The 22,216-nt window shown below is 45.8% G+C and overlaps 2 protein-coding genes across 3 annotated transcripts in view; one reads left to right on the top strand and one right to left on the bottom strand.

Annotated features, from left to right (window-relative positions):
* LOC115893169 (golgin subfamily A member 8S-like) overlaps positions 1-22,216 on the top strand; it is a 47,569-nt gene that overhangs the window by 22,719 nt on the left and 2,634 nt on the right. The window contains exons 3-19 of the mRNA XM_030916123.1: positions 12,262-12,365; positions 14,060-14,179; positions 14,763-14,822; positions 15,004-15,084; positions 15,940-15,978; positions 16,241-16,288; positions 16,377-16,461; positions 16,557-16,660; positions 16,971-16,987; positions 17,706-17,784; positions 17,886-17,993; positions 18,189-18,276; positions 18,659-18,915; positions 19,183-19,251; positions 20,908-20,983; positions 21,414-21,505; positions 22,088-22,188. Coding sequence (XP_030771983.1) covers positions 12,262-12,365; positions 14,060-14,179; positions 14,763-14,822; positions 15,004-15,084; positions 15,940-15,978; positions 16,241-16,288; positions 16,377-16,461; positions 16,557-16,660; positions 16,971-16,987; positions 17,706-17,784; positions 17,886-17,993; positions 18,189-18,276; positions 18,659-18,915; positions 19,183-19,251; positions 20,908-20,983; positions 21,414-21,505; positions 22,088-22,188 — 1,528 coding nt within the window. The remainder of the gene's footprint in view (positions 1-12,261; positions 12,366-14,059; positions 14,180-14,762; positions 14,823-15,003; positions 15,085-15,939; positions 15,979-16,240; positions 16,289-16,376; positions 16,462-16,556; positions 16,661-16,970; positions 16,988-17,705; positions 17,785-17,885; positions 17,994-18,188; positions 18,277-18,658; positions 18,916-19,182; positions 19,252-20,907; positions 20,984-21,413; positions 21,506-22,087; positions 22,189-22,216) is intronic.
* Positions 11,497-22,216, bottom strand: part of PDK1 (pyruvate dehydrogenase kinase 1) — a 70,878-nt gene continuing 60,158 nt past the window's right edge. For both annotated transcript variants that reach the window (XR_004053149.1, XR_004053145.1), the window contains one exon: positions 11,497-16,234. The gene's annotated coding sequence lies outside the window, so the exon portion shown is untranslated. The remainder of the gene's footprint in view (positions 16,235-22,216) is intronic.

A 22,216-nucleotide genomic window follows, 5' to 3' on the forward strand; every position in this document is an offset into this window, starting at 1 on the left:
AAGAACCTTGGTATTTACCCCAGACGAGGCTGCTTCACAATTACAGATGCCTACTACATACTGGGCATTATGGAGATACTGAGAGTACAGTTTTGGACAAATAATTTCACACCATACTGTATTTTCATGCAATACTGTAACTGTAGAACTGTGTATTAAGTGTTTTCATACAGTACTATAACTGTTACATTCTGAATCCCATAATGAGAGACATCTAAGTACAAAACCATGGCAAGAATACTGTGGCTTTTTATATTTGAGTCAAACTTAAATTAGCCGGGCGCATTGGCAGGCGCCTGTAGTCCCCGCTACTGGGGAGGCTGAGACAGGAGAATGGCGTGAACCCGGGAGGCGGAGCTTGCAGTGAGCCGAGATCGCGCCACTGACTCCAGCCTGGGTGATGAGCAAGACTCCATCTCAAAAAAAAAAAAAAAAACAAAAGAAAAGTGTCCTGGCTTCATAAACTGTTTCCAAAAAAAACCTTCTCAGCATTTTTAACTTATAAGTAGATGGCAACATTTTAATCAAAACAACAAAATTTCTGATATTATCTGTGACAAATGCAGGAAGGGTACTTCCACTCTCAAAAAATACCCTGAATGAACACAACTCTCACATGGAAGTTTATTTTACTGGGGTGAAACTGTATTTTTGCTAAATAATCTCTAATTTAACAAAGTAAAAGATAGCTATCACAATTCTCAATATAAACAACAGCTTTTCCAAGTCAACCAAAAAGAGTAGAGTTTTGCACCAAAAACTGACAATCTTGTCTTTTGCTATTAAAAACCTACGGTTTGCAATTACTAAAGAACTGTGGAGACTTTAGAAAGAGGGGGTGGTACATATGTTCAATTCTTTTTTCCCAAACATGTCAATAGAACAGAAGGCGCAGTACTTTATGAATGCCAGAACTAAGCAAACTAGTGATTTGCTTTTTTTAACATGGAAAAAATCCTTCACACAGTATTAATTATATTATTTTTCAAGTGCATTGGGTTTGACTGTAAGAAAATTAATTATTGGGGCCAAAAATTAATCAGATGAGATTAAAAGTTCCTCCAGCAAAAGTCATGTTTGCAAACTACCTAACTCAACCATGATTACCCATATGTAGAAACTTCACACTTACATCACAATTAAAGACATAAACTGAAATTGGTTGGCTGTTTTTTGGCTTCCTCTGATTAGTCATTCACAGGGCAACAGTGTGACCTTAAAACTAACAATTTTCCCAGCTCTTTACCTCTGGAGTTCTGTTATGGAACTTGTTGGCTTCAACAGTGAAGGGAAATTGTGGTGCCTATATCCCATCAGTTAGAATTATTTCATTATTAAGGTGAATGGTCTACAGCAGAAGTTTTTAGATGCCTTCTCTGCAAAATAATTTGGTTTAGTCAACACAAGGATGCCTTTGGTTAGCTGGAATGGAAGATGTGCGGGCGAGGGTGGTCTTGGCAAGTCTTCTGGGGGGAAATGCAGCATTTGGAAGGGTGGGAAGCAGAAGGAATCTCAGGCAAGGGAAAGGCATGGACAGAGCCCCAGAGGACAGAACAGGTTGTGGTGGACTTGGTGTCCACATAGACCTAATTACTGGTCTTAGCTTTTGTGTTTTCAAAATTACCACAGTTTGTGTTCTAAAACTGTCATTCCCTTGATTTTATTGTAGGCATGCTATCTGTGTATTTTTAAATTTAAAGTAACAGTAAAGGAGAAATGAAATTATTTTGTTTGAGAAAGAGTTAAAAGGTTAAAACGTCTTGATATAAATAATATAAATAAATTTCTAATGGGAGATTTGGTACACCCCAGAAGTTGACTTTGGTTCAGAGAATAGTCTTCAGATCTAGAAAGGACTTGAGGAGTCCCAGAGAGGAGCTGCATGGTCTGAACCCTTTGATTCTCACAACAGAATGGATAAAAACAATTCCAACCATGAAACGATGCAGATGTTTATAGTTTGGATATGGTAAGATCAGTGCTGTTGTCAGAGGAAAAACCCTTGGCCATCACAGGATGGGAGAGAAAGTTTCAGTTGTAAAGAATACTCAATGCCATTTAAGGAAACGGGTTCTTCTGCCCCTATTCTTTGAAATATTTAGGGTTAAGTTCTTAGTTTTTGACATCATAAAAATGTCAAAGTATCCTGTTCTAAGAGCCATTTCAAACAATTGACTAGAATTTCAGAGCAATTACATGAGAGTAATATCATTAGAATTTTTAAATTACTCATAGCCCTATATCCCTAACAAGTATGTTCATGCTTGCATGTTCTCTTCTCATCTTTACTGTGTGCTTGCTTTCTTAGTAATGGCACGTAGAAATTGTTTTAAGCAGGAATAATTCTCGAGATTATTTTGTATGTTTCCTTTTTTCTCTTTAAGGTATATATTGGGTAGAAGAGCATTATGTATGGAACTTCTCATGAAACAGGTGATTTTCTTATGATACTCAATTTTCACCCTCAATAGAGTGTTTTGATGATGTAAGCTAGATTTAAGCTAGATTCTCTTAAACAAATTTTAGTGTTGTTTTTTTTTTTTTATAGCCCCTACTTTCAAGAATGAAAGAGGTCAACCAGTAAAATGAGATTGTACTTGGTGCTGAATCTATGCTAGGATCGGCATTAAGAGTGACCTTTATTTAAGGTTCTAATTTGCTCATGGTTGGGCACTTAGAACGTCAGTTTGTTGGTTCTTGTGAGATTCTGGAAACGGTCCAATTTTACTTTTTCCCCTTGTCTCCAGACGTTTTAACACTGATCTGCTGCTGTTGAGGTATATGCCATCTTGCTAGGCCTTCTCAAGTGGGAATCAGGAATGCCGCTGTGTTCCAGAGATGTTTTGTTCTTCCTGTAGGGCTGAAGCAGTGCCTACTCAATAGAACCGGTCATCGTGCAAAGAAATGCCACCTGACTCAAAGGCAAAGCCAGAGTGCAGCTTGGAGCAAAGAAGGTACTTTTATTAAGAATTTTATATAAACCATAAGATATATTTTATATTACATTGTGTGCCTTCTTCTTAATTCTTTTTGAGAGAATTCATTTCATTTTCATTTGGTTTGTTTTCTTCTTGTTACAAAGATGATCTATAGAAAATATAGAAGTATAAAAAAATTAAAGATACTAACTGATAATCGCTTAATGATTTAGTATCTGCTTGTTTAGTCTTTGTTATATTTACTGTAGACAAACATATCTCCAGTTGTAAATTTATTATTGGTATGTATACCCTAGTAAGTTAAAAGTTATATGTACTTTGAAGTTTTGCAAAGTTGAGGTCATATTATAGAATTAATTCCTGATGAACTTTTACGTGCTAGGCAGTAGTCTTTTTATTTATTTATTTATTTATTTTTACATTTTTCCCCCCTCTGTGCCTATGCTTACCAAGTCTTTTTAATTTTTACTTTTTATTTACTCTTTCAATCCTCTTAAGAACTTAAAAAGAGGGTATTACTAATATCTGCATCTTGTGGATGAGGTAACTCAAGGTCGGTAACTCAAGGTGGCAGAGCAAGGATTAAAACCAGACAGTCTGGCTGCCCAAGGCCCAACCAAGAGGAGCTGAGAGCAAGCCACGGGGCAGAAGGATGTTGTTCAGGCTGGTTTTCAGTTCAGTTAACATGAAACGCAGGCTGTAACCTTAATTCCAGGACATTACCGAGAAAGCCTTCCAAAGCCATAGGTTTTTTACCATGAGCATGACTTTTAGCAAGAGTTTGAGGTTTAAAGGCCACATAGTGCTCTAACAAGCTTCCATCCACGCTTATGGAGGGACTGGTAGTTGAGCTAAATAGTGAAATCCTGGAGCACACAGCCTTTAGGGCAGGTTCTGACCTATTTCTGTGGTCAGGAAAGACACCTGTCTTTCCCTGCTGCCCACAGCCTCCAGTTATTCACCTTCAGAATTTCCTAGTCTGTGATCACATTCAGATGAGAGATCTGTTTTGTTTTTTCCAGGGTAGGAGGAAGGGAGTCACCAACAATACTAAGCAGTCTAGTCGTCTGTGTATAAATGAGCAAGGTTGGGGAGCCAAATTTGTGAACCTTGTGTAATCCTGAGATTCTCCAAGAGAATTAAAGAGAATGTCAGGATTACGCTTGGTGGTAAAGTGGGCTTATGTTAGTTGTCTCCACAGCTCTCATCAAAGGCAGACACAGATACTTTTTGTAGGAAATTATTTCTAACTTAAGCCTGTAGGATTCCCAAAGATTAAAAGCAGGCAACTATGAATTCAGTGAAATCATAGCATTCAAGTAGTCAACCCAACATACTTGAGAATTATCAGAAACAATGAATAATATGTTTCCCAAAAACTATAGGTTTCAGAATTACCAGATACAGAACACAAATTTCAAATATTAGAATTATGAGAAAATAGTTACACGTGAAGTCTAATATATGTAAAAAAAAAATCACTCATGGGAGCAAGATGGCCGAATAGGAACAGCTCCAGTCTCCAACTCCCAGCGCGAGCGACACAGAAGACCGGTGATTTCTGCATTTTCAACTGAGGTACTGGGGTCATCTCACTGGGGAGTGCCGGACAATCGGTGCTGGTCAGCTACTGCAGCCTGACCAGCGAGAGCTGAAGCAGGGTGAGGCATCGCCTCACCTGGGAAGCGCAAGGGGGAAGGGAATCCCTTTTCCTAGCCAGGGGAACTGAGACACACAACACCCGGAAAATCGGGTAACTCCCACCCCAATACTGCGCTTTAAGCAAACTGGCACACCAGGAGAATATATCCCACACCTGGCCGGGAGGGTCCCACGCCCAAGGAGCCTCCCTCATTGCTAACACAGCAGTCTGCGGCGATCTAACCGCAAGGCAGCAGCGAGGCTGGGGGAGGGGTGCCCGCCATTGCTGAGGTTTAAGTAGGTAAACAAAGCCGCTGGGAAGCTCGAACTGGGTGGAGCTCACAGCAGCTCAAGGAAACCTGCCTGTCTCTGTAGACTCCACCTCTGGGGACAGGGCACAGCTAAAAAACAACAGGGGAAGCAGCAGAGGCCTGTGCAGACGCGAACGACTCTGTCTGACAGCTTTGAAGAGAGCAGTGGATCTCCCAACACGGAGGTTGAGATCTGAGAACGGACAGACTGCCTGCTCAAGTGGGTCCCTGACCCCTGAGTAGCCTAACTGGGAGACATCCCCCACTAGGGGCAGTCTGACACCCCACACCTCACAGGGTGGAGTACACCCCTGAGAGGAAGCTTCCAAAGTAAGAATCAGACAGGTACACTCGCTGTTCAGCAATATTCTATCTTCTGCAACCTCTGCTGCTGATACCCAGGCAACAGGGTCTGGAGTGGACCTCAAGCAATCACCAACAGACCTATAGCTGAGGGTCCTGACTGTCAGAAGGAAAACTATCAAACAGGAAGGACACCTATACCAAAACCCCATCAGTACGTCACCATCATCAAAGACCAGAGACAGATAAAACCACAAAGATGGGGAAAAAGCAGGGTAGAAAAGCTGGAAATTCAAAAAATAAGAGCGCATCTCCCCCTGCAAACGAGCGCAGCCCATCACCAGCAACGGATCAAAGCTGGTCAGAGAATGACTTGGACGAGAGGAGAGAAGAAGGCTTCAGTCCATCAAACTTCTCAGAGCTAAAGGAGGAATTACGTACCCAGCGCAAAGAAACTAAAAATCTTGAAAAAAGAGTGGAAGAATTGACAGCTAGACTAATTAATGCAGAGAAGGTCATAAACGAAATGACAGAGATGAAAACCATGACACGAGAAATACGTGACAAATGCACAAGCTTCAGTAACCGACTCAATCAACTGGAAGAAAGAGTATCAGCGATTGAGGATCAAATGAATGAAATGAAGCGAGAAGAGAAACCAAAAGAAAAAAGAAGAAAAAGAAATGAACAAAGCCTGCAAGAAGTATGGGATTATGTAAAAAGACCAAATCTACGTCTGATTGGGGTGCCTGAAAGTGAGGGGGAAAATGGAACCAACTTGGAAAACACTCTTCAGGATATCATCCAGGAGAACTTCCCCAACCTAGTAGGGCAGGCCAACATTCAAATTCAGGAAATACAGAGAACACCACAAAGATACTCCTCCAGAAGAGCAACTCCAAGACACATAATTGCCAGATTCACCAAAGTTGAAATGAAGGAAAAAATCTTAAGGGCAGCCAGAGAGAAAGGTCGGGTTACCCACAAAGGGAAGCCCATCAGACTAACAGCAGATCTCTTGGCAGAAACTCTACAAGCCAGAAGAGAGTGGGGGCCAATATTCAATGTTCTTAAAGAAAAGAATTTTAAACCCAGAATTTCATATCCAGCCAAACTAAGTTTCATAAGTGAAGGAGAAATAAAATCCTTTACAGATAAGCAAATGCTTAGAGATTTTGTCACTACCAGGCCTGCCTTACAAGAGACTCTGAAGGAAGCCCTAAACATGGAAAGGAACAACCAGTACCAGCCATTGCAAAAACATGCCAAAATGTAAAGACCATCGAGGCTAGGACGAAACTGCATCAACTAACGAGCAAAATAACCACTTCATATCATAATGGCAGGATCAAGTTCATACATAACAATATTAACCTTAAATGTTAATGGACTAAATGCTCCAATTAAAAGACACAGACTGGCAAACTGGATAAAGAGTCAAGACCCATCAGTCTGCTGTATTCAGGAGACCCATCACACATGCAGAGACATACATAGGCTCAAAATAAAGGGATGGAGGAAGATCTACCAAGCAAATGGAGAACAAAAAAAAAGCAGGGGTTGCAATCCTAGTCTCTGATAAAACAGACTTTAAACCATCAAAGATCAAAAGAGAGAAAGAAGGCCATTACATAATGGTAAAGGGATCAATTCAACAGGAAGAGCTAACTCTCCTAAATATATATGCACCCAATACAGGAGCACCCAGATTCATAAAGCAAGTCCTTAGAGACTTACAAAGAGACTTAGACTCCCATACAATAATAATGGGGGACTTCAACACTCCCCTGTCAACATTAGACAGATCAACGAGACAGAAAGTTAACAAGGATATCCAGGAATTGAACTCATCTCTGCACCAAGCGGACCTAATAGACATCTATAGAACTCTCCACCCCAAATCAACAGAATATACATTCTTCTCAGCACCACATTGCACTTATTCCAAAATTGACCATATAATTGGAAGTAAAGCACTCCTCAGCAAATGTAAAAGAACAGAAATTATAACAAACTGTCTCTCAGACCACAGTGCAATCAAACTAGAACTCAGGACTAAGAAACTCAATCAAAACCGCTCAACTACATGGAAACTGAACAACCTGCTCCTGAATGACTACTGGGTACATAACGAAATGAAAGCAGAAATAAAGATGTTCTTTGAAACCAGTGAGAACAAAGATACAACATACCAGAATCTCTGGGACACATTTAAAGCAGTGTGTAGAGGGAAATTTATAGCACTAAATGCCCACAAGAGAAAGCAGGAAAGATCTAAAATTGACACTCTAACATCACAATTAAAAGAACTAGAGAGGCAAGAGCAAACACATTCAAAAGCTAGCAGAAGGCAAGAAATGACTAAGATCAGAGCAGAACTGAAGGAGATAGAGACACAAAAAACCCTCCAAAAACTCAATGAATCCAGGAGTTGGTTTTTGAAAGGATCAACAAAATCGACAGACCGCTAGCAAGACTAATAAAGAAGAAAAGAGAGAGGAATCAAATAGATGCAATAAAAAATGATAAAGGGGATATCACCACTGACCCCACAGAAATACAAACTACCATCAGAGAATACTATAAACACCTCTACGCAAATCAACTAGAAAATCTAGAAGAAATGGATAATTTCCTGGACACTTACACTCTCCCAAGACTAAATCAGGAAGAAGTTGAATCCCTAAATAGACCAATAGCAGGCTCTGAAATTGAGGCAACAATCAATAGCCTACCCACCAAAAAAAGTCCAGGACCAGATGGATTCACAGTTGAATTCTACCAGAGGTACAAGGAGGAGCTGGTACCATTCCTTCTGAAACTATTCCAATCAATAGAAAAAGAGGGAATCCTCCCTAACTCTTTTTATGAGGCCAACATCATCCTGATACCAAAGCCTGGCAGAGACACAACAAAAAAAGAGAATTTTAGACCAATATCCCTGATGAACATCGATGCAAAAATCCTCAATAAAATACTGGCAAACCGGATTCAGCAGCACATCAAAAAGCTTATCCACCATGATCAAGTGGGCTTCATCCCTGGGATGCAAGGCTGGTTCAACATTCGCAAATCAATAAACGTAATCCAGCATATAAACAAACCAAAGACAAGAACCACATGATTATCTCAATAGATGCAGAAAAGGCTTTTGACAAAATTCAGCAGCCCTTCATGCTAAAAACGCTCAATAAATTCGGTATTGATGGAACGTACCTCAAAATAATAAGAGCTATTTATGACAAACCCACAGCTAATATCATACTGAATGGGCAAAAACTGGAAAAATTCCCTTTGAAAACTGGCACAAGACAGGGATGCCCTCTCTCACCACTCCTATTCAACATAGTGTTGGAAGTTCTGGCTAGGGCAATCAGGCAAGAGAAAGAAATCAAGGGTATTCAGTTAGGAAAAGAAGAAGTCAAATTGTCCCTGTTTGCAGATGACATGATTGTATATTTAGAAAACCCCATCGTCTCAGCCCAGAATCTCCTTAAGCTGATAAGCAACTTCAGCAAAGTCTCAGGATACAAAATTAATGTGCAAAAATCACAAGCATTCTTATACACCAGTAACAGACAAACAGAGAGCCAAATCATGAATGAACTTCCATTCACAATTGCTTCAAAGAGAATAAAATACCTAGGAATCCAACTTACAAGGGATGTCAAGGACCTCTTCAAGGAGAACTACAAACCACTGCTCAGTGAAATCAAAGAGGACACAAACAAATGGAAGAACATACCATGCTCACGGATAGGAAGAATCAATATCGTGAAAATGGCCATACTGCCCAAGGTTATTTATAGATTCAATGCCATCCCCATCAAGCTACCAATGAGTTTCTTCACAGAATTGGAAAAAACAGCTTTAAAGTTCATATGGAACCAAAAAAGAGCCCGCATTGCCAAGACAATCCTAAGTCAAAAGGACAAAGCTGGAGGTGTCACGCTACCTGACTTCAAACTATACTACAAGGCTACAGTAACCAAAATAGCATGGTACTGGTACCAAAACAGAGATATAGACCAATGGAACAGAACAGAGTCCTCAGAAATAATACCACACATCTACAGCCATCTGATCTTTGACAAACCTGAGAGAAACAAGAAATGGGGAAAGGATTCCCTATTTAATAAATGGTGCTGGGAAAATTGGCTAGCCATAAGTAGAAAGGTAAAACTGGATCCTTTCCTTACTCCTTATACGAAGATTAATTCAAGATGGATTAGAGACTTAAATGTTAGACCTAATACCATAAAAACCCTAGAAGAAAATCTAGGTAGTACCATTCAGGACATAGGTATGGGCAAGGACTTCATGTCTAAAACACCAAAAGCAACGGCAGCAAAAGCCAAAATTGACAAATGGGATCTAATTAAACTAAAGAGCTTCTGCACAGCAAAAGAAACTACCATCAGAGTGAACAGGCAACCTACAGAATGGGAGAAAATTTTTGCAACCTACTCATCTGACAAAGGGCTAATATCCAGAATCTACAAAGAACTCAAACAAATATACAAGAAAAAAAAAACAACCCCATGAAAAAGTGGGCAAAGGATATGAACAGACATTTCTCAAAAGAAGACATTCATACAGCCAACAGACACATGAAAAAATGCTCATCATCACTGGTCATCAGAGAAATGCAAATCAAAACCACAATGAGATACCATCTCACACCAGTTAGAACGGCAATCATTAAAAAATCAGGAAACAACAGGTGTTGGAGAGGATGTGGAGAAATAGGAACACTTTTACACTGTTGGTGGGATTGTAAACGAGTTCAACCATTATGGAAAACAGTATGGCAATTCCTCAAGGATCTAGAACTAGATGTACCATATGACCCAGCCATCCCACTACTGGGTATATACCCAAAGGATTATAAATTATTCTACTACAAAGACACATGCACACGTATGTTTATTGCGGCACTATTCACAATAGCAAAGACTTGGAATCAACCCAAATGTCCATCTGTGACAGACTGGATTAAGAAAATGTGGCACATATACACCATGGAATACTATGCAGCCATAAAAAAGGATGAGTTTGCATCCTTTGTAGGGACATGGATCCAGCTGGAAACCATCATTCTTAGCAAACTATCACAAGAAGAGAAAACCAAACACCGCATGTTCTCACTCATAGGTGGGAACTGAACAATGAGATCACTTGGACTCGGGAAGGGGAACATCACACACTGGGGCCTATCATGGGGAGGGGGGAGAGGGGAGGGATTGCATTGCGGAGTTATACATGATATAAATGATGAATTGATGGGTGCTGACGAGTTGATGGGTGCAGCACACCAACATGGCACAAGTATACATATGTAACAAACCTGCACGTTATGCACATGTACCCTAGAACTTGAAGTATAATAAAAATAAATAAATAAATAAATAAATAAATAAATAATCACTCATAAAATTGAGGAAGAAGTAAGACCACCAGGAATTATGAGGAAGACCTGAAAGGAAAACGGAAGAAATACAACTTACAGAAATAAAATATATAGTTGGGTAGGGTGGCTCACACCTGTAATCCCAGCACTTTTTGGGAGGCTGAGGTGGGAGCATGGCATGAGCCCAGGAGTTGGAGACAAGCCTGGGCAACATGGTGAGAACTTGTTTCTACAAAAAAATACCTCACCACCACCAAAAAAAAAAAAAAAAAAAAATTAGCTGGGTGTGGGGCACCTGCCTATAGTCCCAGCTACTCAGGAGGCTGAGGTGGGAGGATCACTTGCGTTCAGGAGTCTGTGGCTGCAGGTTCGTACCACTGCAGTCCAGCCTGGGTGACAGAGTGAGACTCTGTCCCAGAATAAAATGAAATAAGGAAATAAAAAATGTAATTGTTGAAATAAGAAATTCAGTGGATGGATTAGACACCAGAAGAAAGAATTAACTGGTTAGATAATTCTCTCCAAAAAGTAAGTCAGTATGTTACACAGAGAGACATGAGGATAGATGATAGAGCAGAAGTTGGTGGGGTTGAGGGGGAGAGGGAGATCAGAATAAGGTCTAAAATAAATCTTAGTGGAATCCCAAGAGGAGATATTAAAATTATATTAGAAAGTGAGAGAAATAGAAGTTCTTCTTTTGTTTTTTTGAGACAGAGTCTCTCTCTGTAGCCCAGGCTGCTGTGCAGTGGTGCGATCTCGGCTCACTGCAAGCTCCGCCTCCCGGGTTCACGCCATTCTCCTGCCTCTGCCTCCCAAGTAGCTGGGCCTACAGGTGCCCGCCACCACGCCTGGCTAATTTTTTGTATTTTTAATAGCGACAGGATTTCACCATGTTAGCCAGAATGGTCTCGATTTCCTGACCTCGTGATCCACCCACATCAGGCTCCCAAAGTGCTGGGATTACAGGCGTGAAGCACCGCACCCAGCACAAAAGCTTTGTGTTTTTACAGATATTAGACTTGTTTCTTGTGTAAGAAAAAAAAAAATCATAACAATAAGAGAATAAGAGAAATGTTTTTCCAAAAAAGAGAAATCATTGTGATTATCTTATCTTATTGGAATGTTGGATAATATAGTCTGCTTCATTAACCATCAAGCATGCTATAGATTTTCCGTTTTTATAGGCTCTGTATCTCAGTTAAGGCAATACTGGTAATTTTTGTACTGTATTTGAAGATGAAAAATACAGATCAAAATCAAAGACCTTGCATAGAAGCTGGATAATGAAGACAGTTCTGGAGGAACACATACACACACACAGGCACACACATATATAAAGTATACACACTTTTTAAAAAAGTTTTAAAGCTTTTAAAACAAAAGCCAGCCCCTTCCCTCTGTGAGATTGGGCAGCCCCTTCCCTCTCTCAGAGTGGTTGGGGACAGTGGTTGCATGGACAGCTTTCCTTGTGAGCCACAGGTCCCTTTGGACACAGTGCTGCCTGGCCACGCCCCAATTCCCTTTCATCTTTCTCATTGACCAATGGGCTTGGAGCATTAAGGCCACACCCCTTTTCTGCATTCTACTGGAGCCCTGGTTACGCCTCCTCTGGTTCAGTTGCTCAGCTGCCTGGTAGGTGACTGGAAGCGTTGATCAGTGCTCGCTGGGATTTTGCTGACGTGGCCCCAATCCCGCTTCCCTCCCCACCCTGCGATGGCAGAAGAAACTCGACAGAGTAAATTGGCCTTAGCCAAGAAAAAGGTAAATATGCACCAGGTCATGGCCCCCCAACCTAGCCACAGATCCCCTTTGACGACAAGACCACTGCCAGAGTCAATATCACTCCTGAGGCAAACCAAACTGGGACCCCCAACCCTGGCACCTCTGGGCTCCCACCACCAAAGTCTTGTCAATCAGCCCTGCCCCTTCAGCAAGCAGCCCAGTCCCTACCCTCACCAGTTACCCCAGGATGACTTTGGGTGTGTGACTCCTGGGACTTCCCGCTCTATTACTGGGCCCTCACCTCCTGCCTACCCAAACTTGACCTCCCTGGGTTCTTTGGGCTCACGTTTCCAAGCACCTGGGTCCCCCAGCCCTAGGCCCCACCCTCGCCAGTTGTCCCTGGGTGACTTTGGGCTGGTGATTCCTGGGGCTCCCTACTGCAGACTCTGTCCTCCCCTCCTGCTGCCTCAAAGTCAAACTCCCTGGGCTCTTTGTGCTGGTGTCTCCAAGGACCTGGGTCCCAATCCTGTGTTTCCCTCCCCCATAGTGTAGTGGGACTCGGACATTTTGCTGATGTGCCCCCCCGCCCAACCAGGAGGAGTGGAATGTAGTGATGTCACAATCTGCCTAGGAACTGTCATTACTGGAAGACCGGCCTTTGATCTTATGACCCAGTGCCCTAAGTGTTGTCACCTCATTTCTTGTTCTTCTGGTCATAGCGCAAATTTGCAGCTGGAAGGGGAATGGAGACCATGGGACCTAGGAGCAAGGGGTTCCAGGCTGCCTCACTCCTTTAACATAGACATTGATGGGGGAAAAGCCTACACTTCCCCTGTGAGCTCAAAACACTGACAGTATCTCTGGGTGACAATGAGAGAATGGGTTTAGTTTGGTTTTCTCCAAGGCTTCTACTTTCCAGAGAGATTTTAACATTTTTTTTCTGAGTTCTCCACCTCATATTCTATTTCTCCATGGTTCTGGGACCAGACTACCCTTCAGTCAGTGGTCTCTGAAGTGAGATTTGCTCATCTTCTGTGGAATAGATCTTGGGAAACTGAACTTGACAGCTTGAATCTTCCTCATATTATCTCGACCTGCAGAACTTTGAGTGCCACGGGATAAATGTGGGACATCTTTCTGAAGCATCAGTTTCCCTTGATTCTCTTGAGATAAGGAGAAAAAACATTAATGTACTTAAGGATGACAGTCACATAGGCTTCTGAGAGTATACCGGACTTCTCTCTGAAATGAGGCTTGGGTTGTCCTCTTTCTGATGAATTCCCAGATTTAACAGAAAGGCTGCCTTCTGACAGGAGGACACATTGATATAGAAGTTTGAGAGGTACTGGTGCACTTCTTGATACTAACAGATGTGTGAGGATGTATGACTCTAAACCATGCAGTTCCTGCCTACCTAATGTTTACTTTTCTACCTCTGCCTCTGGTTTTGGTCCCTGGCATCTGCTGACTTTTGGCAAAACCCCAGAGCTTGGAGTCAGAAGACTGAGTTTCGAAGTTCCAGTATCACCTTTTTCTTTTTCTTTTTCTTTTTTTTTTTTCTAGCCATTGTATCAATCCCTCTCAGTCACTAAATGATGGTGACAACACCTTGTACAGATATTGGTGTCATTAAATCAGATGATGTATAAGAGTATTTTGTAAAAACTGTAAAGGAGCATGTGGCTGTAGGGGCTGATGGTTCTCATGAGGATTACTGCTCTTCTTTCCCACAGTTAAAAGAATATTGGCAGAGAAACAGCCCTGGTGGTCCAGCAGGAGTGAATAAGAACAGGAAAACAAATGGCAGTAGCCCTGAGACAGCCACTTCTGGTGGTTGCCACTCAACTGGTGATGTGAGTCTTGGCTGACGAGGCTCCTGGGGACAGGGGGCCCAAGGGGCAGTAGAGGGTAATTGTTAAGATTGTGAATGGACTGTTGGGTACTGGTTAAGAATTCTGGGTTTGAATCCTGCCTCTCCATCTGCCAGGGATATAATTTAGGTTAAGTTGCTTGAGCTCTTTGGGCCTCTCTTTGCACATCTGTATAATAGAGGTGGTATTATTGTTTGACTTCCATTTGTGAGGTTTAAATGAGATTTGTTATTGTTTTATGTTAATCCCTAGTACATGGCCTGCTGTAAACACCCAAGACACCAGGATATGGTCATTGCTGTTTGATTTTCCTCATCCCCAGTCTCAAGGGGAAGCCAGGACAATGAGAACAGCCATTTGCCATCAGGAGTCACTGAAAAGGCGCCAGGGTGGGATGGTGGGGAGATAAGAACCATCAGAGAAGTTGGCACAAAGGAGTTATGGGACAAAGGGTCCAAGATAGGCAGAAAAGAAAATTGTGCCAGTTGATGGGGAAGAAAGGAAGTCAGAGGGCTTAGACACAGAGGGACAGAACATCTGCCATGTGCACTCTCATCTCTTGTAGTCAGCAACGGGTATCGACGGAGAGGGCCCTACGTCATCTGCACCCCTCAAGGATCTGGAGGTAAGAGGCTCTGGGCGGAGGTGTAGTGACCCCGTAGGCCAGCCCTCCAACCTCCTCCGACAGCGGGGACTGGGTGCCCCTCTGTAAGCTGAGACAGCCCACCACACCCCAGCCCTAATGATTGTTCTCTCTACCTCTCCCCCACTCCTCCTCCACCTCCTCTTCTCTATATGCGCCTCAGAGCCCGTCCCAAGAACTAGCAGCAGTCCTGGACTCAAGGCCGGTCAAGATCAGTCTACTGAAGAACACCATCAAATCTTTGGTAAGAGTCCAGTGGGGTCCCCTGATTCCACACTGACAATCCTGGGCTCCAGTTTCCCCTTGGGGCCCTGAAGAAAGGGACTGGGGGCCCCTGGTGCCAAGGGCAAATAGGGAGCTGGGGCACCCAGACCTCACCTGGAAGGACCCCAGAGCATGCAGCATGGCTGTTCTTTTGCTGCCCTCTTTGCCAACTCTCTCCTCTCCACACACCCCTGCTCTAGTCCTTGCTACACACGCCCTGGGGTTGTTGCCTCTCGGGGGAGTGCAAGCCTGACTGGTTGTCAGGGGCCCCGTATTTCTGCCGTGACTCAGTCCCTAATTTGCTCTTTGATTCTGGACAAGCCGCCTCTGCTTTTTGGGCTCGCATTTCCAGAGGAGGTAGTGAGCATCAAAGGTGTCTGTTAGCTCTTAGAGTCCGAGATTTAAAGGACCCCTAGAATGGAAACCTCAGGGCCAAGGGCTCCTGTCTGTCATTTTCTGTCCTATATCTGCTGTGAAGAACCGTACCTGGCCCATTCGTGCTCAGTAAATGTTTACTGAATGAACGCACTTTTCTAAATCACAAGCGGGCAGAAGGGGGGGCCTTTCTCAAACTCCATCTCTAGAGGTTTATGTTACTGTCCTCTCAAGAGATTCCACATTCAGACTTTGAGTTCTGTGGCTGTGAGTGAAAACCAACAAAGACCCAAATCCTCTGTCCTTGGGAGCTTGAGGAGAGTTTGCCAGTTCGTGTTCCCATTATGTCTGAGAACTTTGCCTTTAAAATCCATTCCTGGCCCCTGCCTACTGCTTCCTGGCCTAGGGAATAGAGTTGAGGGGGGCGCCCTCCCTCACCTTAATTTGACTCTCCCCACAGAAACAAGAGAAGAAACAAGTGGAACATCAGCTGGAAGAAGTAACGTGATTTTTTGTTTCCTCGCGACATGACCACTGGGTTTGGGGGCACTCAGATGTAGACGCCCCAGTCTCGTCTCGCCCACTCCCAGCCTGTGGAAGAAGGCTCACCCCTCACATTCCACCCCACCCCCACAGGGTCCCTGATAACCTGATGCCATGGGTGGGCCTGTCCTGGGGCATTGATGACATTCTGGGGCATGTCTCTTGCTGTGCCATCTCTGCCTCCCCCTGGTAAGAGCTCTGTCTTCCTCTTCCTATAGGAAAAGAAGGCAAACAATGAGAAACAGAAAGCTGAAAGGAAGCTAGAGGTGAGTGGAGGGTGTGAAGTTTTCTCCTGTCCTCCGGAGAATGTTTCTTTCCTTCTCTTTCAGCACTTGCTTGGCTTTTCTCCCAAAGGTTCAAGTCCAGAGATTGAATATACAGAAGGGGAAACTAAGTACGGACCTGTACCACATGAAACGCTCTCTCAGATACTTAGAAGGTGGGAATCTGGGCACCCTGTCATTCTTCAACCTGGCACTTTGACAGGTCTTTAGGGGGAGTCCTTTGGGCCCCATCTCAACTCTCTCATTACAGAGGAGTCCAAGGATCTGGCCGGCTGCCTGCAACATTCATTGCAGCATGAAGGAGAGTTAGAGCGGGCTCTCTCTGCTATCACCGCCACACAGAAGAAGGACAGAGTGAGTCTGACCACCTGCCCCATCCCCTGGGAGCCCAGCTTCGCAGATGGAGGAGTGAGCCTAAAGGTCCCTTCTATAGGATGGAGTGTCCTGCCCAGAAGGCAGCATGACCATTTCTCGCTGCTTTTGTGTCTGGTTGTTAGAGGCAGCCTGGGGCTGAGTCAGCTGCTCTGGGTGGGTTGGGGGGTGCGGTGGGGAGCGAGCACTGGACACAGAACTTGGAGGCCAAGTGCCTCCCCTGCCCTTACCTGACTGGTGTCTTGGCCAAGTCCTAGGTGGGATATTGGGTACTTTACTCGTGAAGGTACAGGAGAGTACCTTTAGTAAGTTACCATTTCTGTAGAGAAAGGAAACCTCTGTGTGTGTGTGTGTGTGTGTACATACTATGATAATATACAGAAAACATGTCTGTAAGGTTCATAGAAAACTCAGGAGAGAGCAACAGGGTGGCTGGGAGATACTTCCCTGCTGTACCTTCTGAGTTTTGAACTATGCGAATGTATCATCCTTTCAGAAAGTAAACAAAAGATTAATTTTCCCCTTCCTATCTGTGCCCCCATCCCCAGCAAGAAAAATGGGCTTAGAGAATTGGATAGACCTGGGTGTTCAAATCCCAGCTCTGCCTAAGTGATGTTAGGCAAGCGCTTAACCTCAAATACTCCATGATTTTTCATCTACACAACAGAAGGAATCATAGTAACTGTCTCCTATGGTGGTTGCGAGAATTAAAGGGGATTGCTAGCATGGTACCTGGTGAAGCACTCCATAAGGTTCAAACAGTGGTAGTAATAACAGTAGTAACAATAGCAATATTATCTGATCTCTCTGGGCCTCTGTTAGCCAGCTGTAAATTCAATCTCTTTCCCTGTCCCTTCCAACTTTACTGAGTTCTTTTAAAAACCAGACCACAGACTTGGAAATGCCTCAATCTTTACTGACTGAGTTGTATATTCAGCCTAGCCCTAGCTTGTTTAAGGGGCACTGTATGGAATGGCTCAGGTTCCCTATATAGAAACTTCTCACTCTTCACCATCCAGTCCTCGAGCCACAGGAAAGCACATATGGAGTGGAAGTTAGAGTGGTCCATACGGGAGCAGGCACTGCTGAAAGCACAGCTGACACAGGTGAGGTTTTGCAGAGGGAGGGAGGGAAGATGACCCCAGGTGGCCAGGAGCAGGTGAGGACCAGTGACAGCCCTTCCTAACTTCTGTGCCCATTCTTGCAGATGAAGGATTCACTTAAACAAGTCCAGCTAGAGAGAGATGAATATGCTCAACATCTAAAAGGAGAGAGGGCCCGGTGGCAGGAGAGGATGAGAAAAATGTCGCAGGAGGTGAGATCTGACCGTTCAGCTCTCCCATCTTAGATAGGTCACTGGATCTTTCTAAGTGTCTGTAACATGGGAATAGTACAGCCAGAGGTGGTCATGGGTCTGGGCTTTGTGGAGGTGGGGGCAGAGAGGGAGATGGCAGCCTGTCCAGCCACCAGCCCCTCTCTCCAGGGCCCTTTTCCCCTGTGCTTTGGGCAGGTTTGCACCTTGAAGAAAGAGAAGAAGGATGTTATGCATTGGGTAGAGAAGCTGGAGAGGAGTTTGTCCAAACTCAAAAACCAGACGGGTAAGATGGGGCTGGCATGACCTGGGAGCAGGCCTGGCATCAGAGGGCTATGGGGGGGCTTAGAATGCCCCAGGGAGGTGGGTGGATGGAAGGGCTTTGAGGCAGAGGGAAAGAGGTCTGTGCCGGGAGACAGCAAGTCTTGTCATCTCCGTGAGCCTCAGTGTCCCCATCAGCAAATGGGGCCCATTGTCAGTCACCCACAGTGCTCTCCATCTGAAAGTGTTTGGAAGATTGGCTACCATCCGGGTGCGAGGAATCATTAGCAGTGAGGCCAAGTTTGGGGAGCCTGAGAGGAACTGTGCACCAAGAGGAGGGGTTTTTTTTTGTTTTGTTTTTTGTTTTTGAGAATCCAGAAGCCCTTATTGTCTGCTTCCTTTCTCAGCTGAACCCCTGCCCCTGGAGCCCCCAGCAGTGCCCCCTGAGGAGGAGCTGCAGCACCTGAGGAAGGAACTAGAGAGAGTGTCAGCAGAGCTCCAGGCTCAGGTGGAAAACCATCAGCACGTAAGTCTCCTGAACCAGGCACAAAAGGAGAGGCTTCAGGAGCAGGAGGAGAAGCTTCGGGAGCAGGAAGAGAGACTTCGTGAGCAGGAGGAGAGACTTCAGCAGCTGGCCGAGCCACAGAGCGGCGTCGAGGAGCTGGTGCGTTGCCCCACCTGGGCAGCCTGCCCCCCTCCCTAGTCCTCCAGGCCTTTGTTTCCCAACTTGTAAAATGGGGCAGTGTAGCCCTCACGTGAAATGTTACTTCTAAAGGCACCTGTGAGCCAGAGCCCTACTCTGGTGGCTGTGGGAGAGAGGGGATGATTTTTCTAACCTGCCTCCACCCTTCCCGGTGCCATGGGAGGCAGACACCAAGTTCTGGGATCTCCAGCCGCAGTGGGTGGCTGCTGATCGCTTCTGTCTGTCTAGAACAATGAGAACAAGAGCACACTGCAGTTGGAGCAGCAAGTGGAGGAGCTACAGGAGAAGCTGGGCAAGGTGAAGTAGATTGTAATCCCCACCCCATCCAAGAAGGGCTGGGAGGCGGGCACCAGCCTCTGGGGAGGGGAGGTGCCAGGCCAGAGGCAGCTGCAGCTTGGGGGCAGGTGACCCCAGCACCCTCCACGGGCAGTCTTGTGACTGTTTCTTCCTTCCTGCCTTCTGACTTTTAGAGGTGGGTAGCCCTGGGCTCCTCCCAGGTCTGGAAATCATCATCCCAGCTAGAGGCATGGAGCCCCCCAATCATAGGGGAAGACACAGTGGTATAAGAGTCTCCTTATGCCAGGCACGGTGGCTCAGGTCTATAATCCCACCACTTTGGGAGGCTGAGGCAGGAGAATCTCGAGGTCGGGAGTTTGAGATCAGCCTGGCCAACATGGTAAAACCTCATCTCTACTAAAATTACAAAAAAAAAAAAAAAAAAAAAAAAAAAAAATTAGCTGGACATGGTGGAGCATGCCTGTAATCCCTCCTACTCAGGAGGCTGAGGCATGGGAATCGCCTGAGCCCAGGAGGTGGAGGTTGCAATGAGCTGAGATTGCACCACTGCACTCCAGCCTGGGCCACAGAGTGACACTCTGTCTCAAAACAAAAAGGCTCCTTAGATTAAAACTGGATTCCAAACCTCGGTTCTACTGGTCACCATTCAAGTACTTTGCATCTCTAAGTCTCTGTTTCTTTTTGAGATGGAGTCTCAGTCTGTTACCCAGGCTGGAGTGCAGTGGTGCAATCTCAGCTCACTGCAAGCTCCACCTCCTGGGTTCACATCATTCTCCTGCCTCAGCCTCCCGAGTAACTGGGACTACAGGCACCTGCCACCATGCCCGGCTAAGTTTTTGTATTTTTTAGTAGAGACTGGGTTTCACTGTGTTAGCCAGGATGGTCTTGATCTCCTGACCTCATGATCTGCCCGCCTCGGCCTCCCAAAGTCCTGGGATTACAGGCATGAGCCACCGCGCCCGGCCGTCTCTGTTTCTTTAACTTCAAAAAGAAGTTAGCATTTTCCTTACAGAGGTGCTGAGGATTAAATGAGATAATACATGGAAAGCATTAGGCATGTAGCACACTTAGCACATAGTGGTTGGCTCCCACTGCTTTTCCAGCAGTCTGTGGCCTACAGTTTAAATGGTGAGAAGAGGGTATGAGATTTGAGGCTGGGGAAGGAGGCATGGGGTTCTAGGAAAGGGAGACAGTTACTTAGGCCTGGAGTAAGGGGCCAGGGGCCTGGGCAGGCGACAGAGCCCCACAGTGCCCTCGCTACCCTATTAATGGGCCCAGAATCTGGAAGCCAGCCACCATGTGCCCTCACACCCAGGGTCTTCCTACAGGTGGAGCTGAAGAGCCAAGAGGCTCAGAGTCTGCAGCAGCAGCCAGACCGTTACCTGGGTCACCTGCAGCAGTACATGGCCACCTATCAGCAGCAGGTGGCCGCCTATCAGCAGCTGACCTCTGAGAAGGTGGCGCTGCACAGGGAGTTACTGCAGCAGACCCAGCTAATGAACCAGCTGCAGCAGCAGGAAACTTGGGGCAAAGCGGTGGCGGAGATGACCCGCCAAAAGTTGCAGGAGACCCAGGGGAGGGAGCTGCTGAGGACAGGGCCGTGAGGGGGACGACCTGGCAAACTCCGTGCCTTTTCACTCCTTCTTGGCCCCTTAGGAACACCTGGAGGCTGCCAGCCAGCAGAATCAACAGCTAACAGCCCAGCTGCGCCTCATGGGTCTCCCTGATGAAGGTACGGGACACCACTCAGAGGAAGAGGAGAGAGCCCCAGGAGGAAGGGGGGACTGTGAGCAGCACAGGATTGAGGAGTTGGAAGAGACCTTTAGAACAGCTGGTCATTATGCCGACAGGGTGCCTGCACTAAGTTCGGCATCAATATGGTGACCTCCTGGGAGCGGGGGGCCACCAAGTTGCCTAAGGATGGCTGAACTGGCCCAGGTCAGAAAGGGAGCAGGTCAGAACTCCTGCACCGACCGGTAGTGGGACTGTGCCTGGGCAGTATAGCCAGATCTTGGTTCTTAAAAGGAAAAATAAAGAACAGCAGCTCATTCCTCTCTGGGGAGGGCTGGCTCAGGGTTACCCAGTGAGGGTGGGGGCAGAGGTGGGCCCACAGTACCTCCCTTGTTGGGTTGTATGAGGACCCCTCTGGCCACCCCCCACAGGAGATGGAGGAGGACATCTGGACAGTGAGGAGGAGGAGGCACCTCAGCCCTTGCTGAGCGTCCCAGAGGACCTGGAGAGCTGGGAGGCCATGGTGAGCCTGACTCCCCCCGCCTCCCCCCACACCCATTTTGCCACCTTGCTCTGTGGTCCCTCCAAGACCCCTTTATGCTCTTAGTTTCCCTGCCTTCTGATTTCTCTGCACCCTCACCCCTTCCGAGAGCCAGTGGTCAGACACCATTTCCCCTGTGACCAACAGGTGCACTCTCTGAGGCCCCAAGGGAAGGGGCTGCGCTCCACCTTTCTGCCCCATTTGTTCTGTGTATGCCCCTACAAGAATGCTCACCTCTTGCCCTCAGGTGGCATTTTTCAAGTCCGCTGGAGCCAGTGCCCAGGAGGAGCAGGCACGGTTACGAGAGCGGGTGAAAGAGCAGAGGGTGTGCTGCCAGCGCCTGGCTCACCCGGTGGCCTCGGCCCAGAAGGAGCCAGAGGCAGCGGTCCCAGCCCCAGGGACTGGGGGCGAGTCTGTGAGTGGGGAGACCCACCGGGCCCTGCAGGAAGTCATGGAGAAGCTGGCCCATGCCAGGACTCACTTCCAGCTTCTCCATGACTTACTTGAAAATGCCACCTGAGGGCAAGTTGCTGCCGAGATGTGACCCCATTATTTTGGCTCCAGAGTGGCCTTATGGATATCCTGGAGGAGAAGGCGGACCTGAGTGAGCTGGTGAAGAAACAGGAACTGCGATTCATCCAGTACTGGGGGGAGAGATGCCATCAGTGAGTGGGAGGCCAGGGCACCGCAGGG

This window comes from Rhinopithecus roxellana, chromosome 14 (assembly GCF_007565055.1).
Source record: "Rhinopithecus roxellana isolate Shanxi Qingling chromosome 14, ASM756505v1, whole genome shotgun sequence".
Taxonomy (NCBI): Eukaryota; Metazoa; Chordata; class Mammalia; order Primates; family Cercopithecidae; genus Rhinopithecus; species Rhinopithecus roxellana.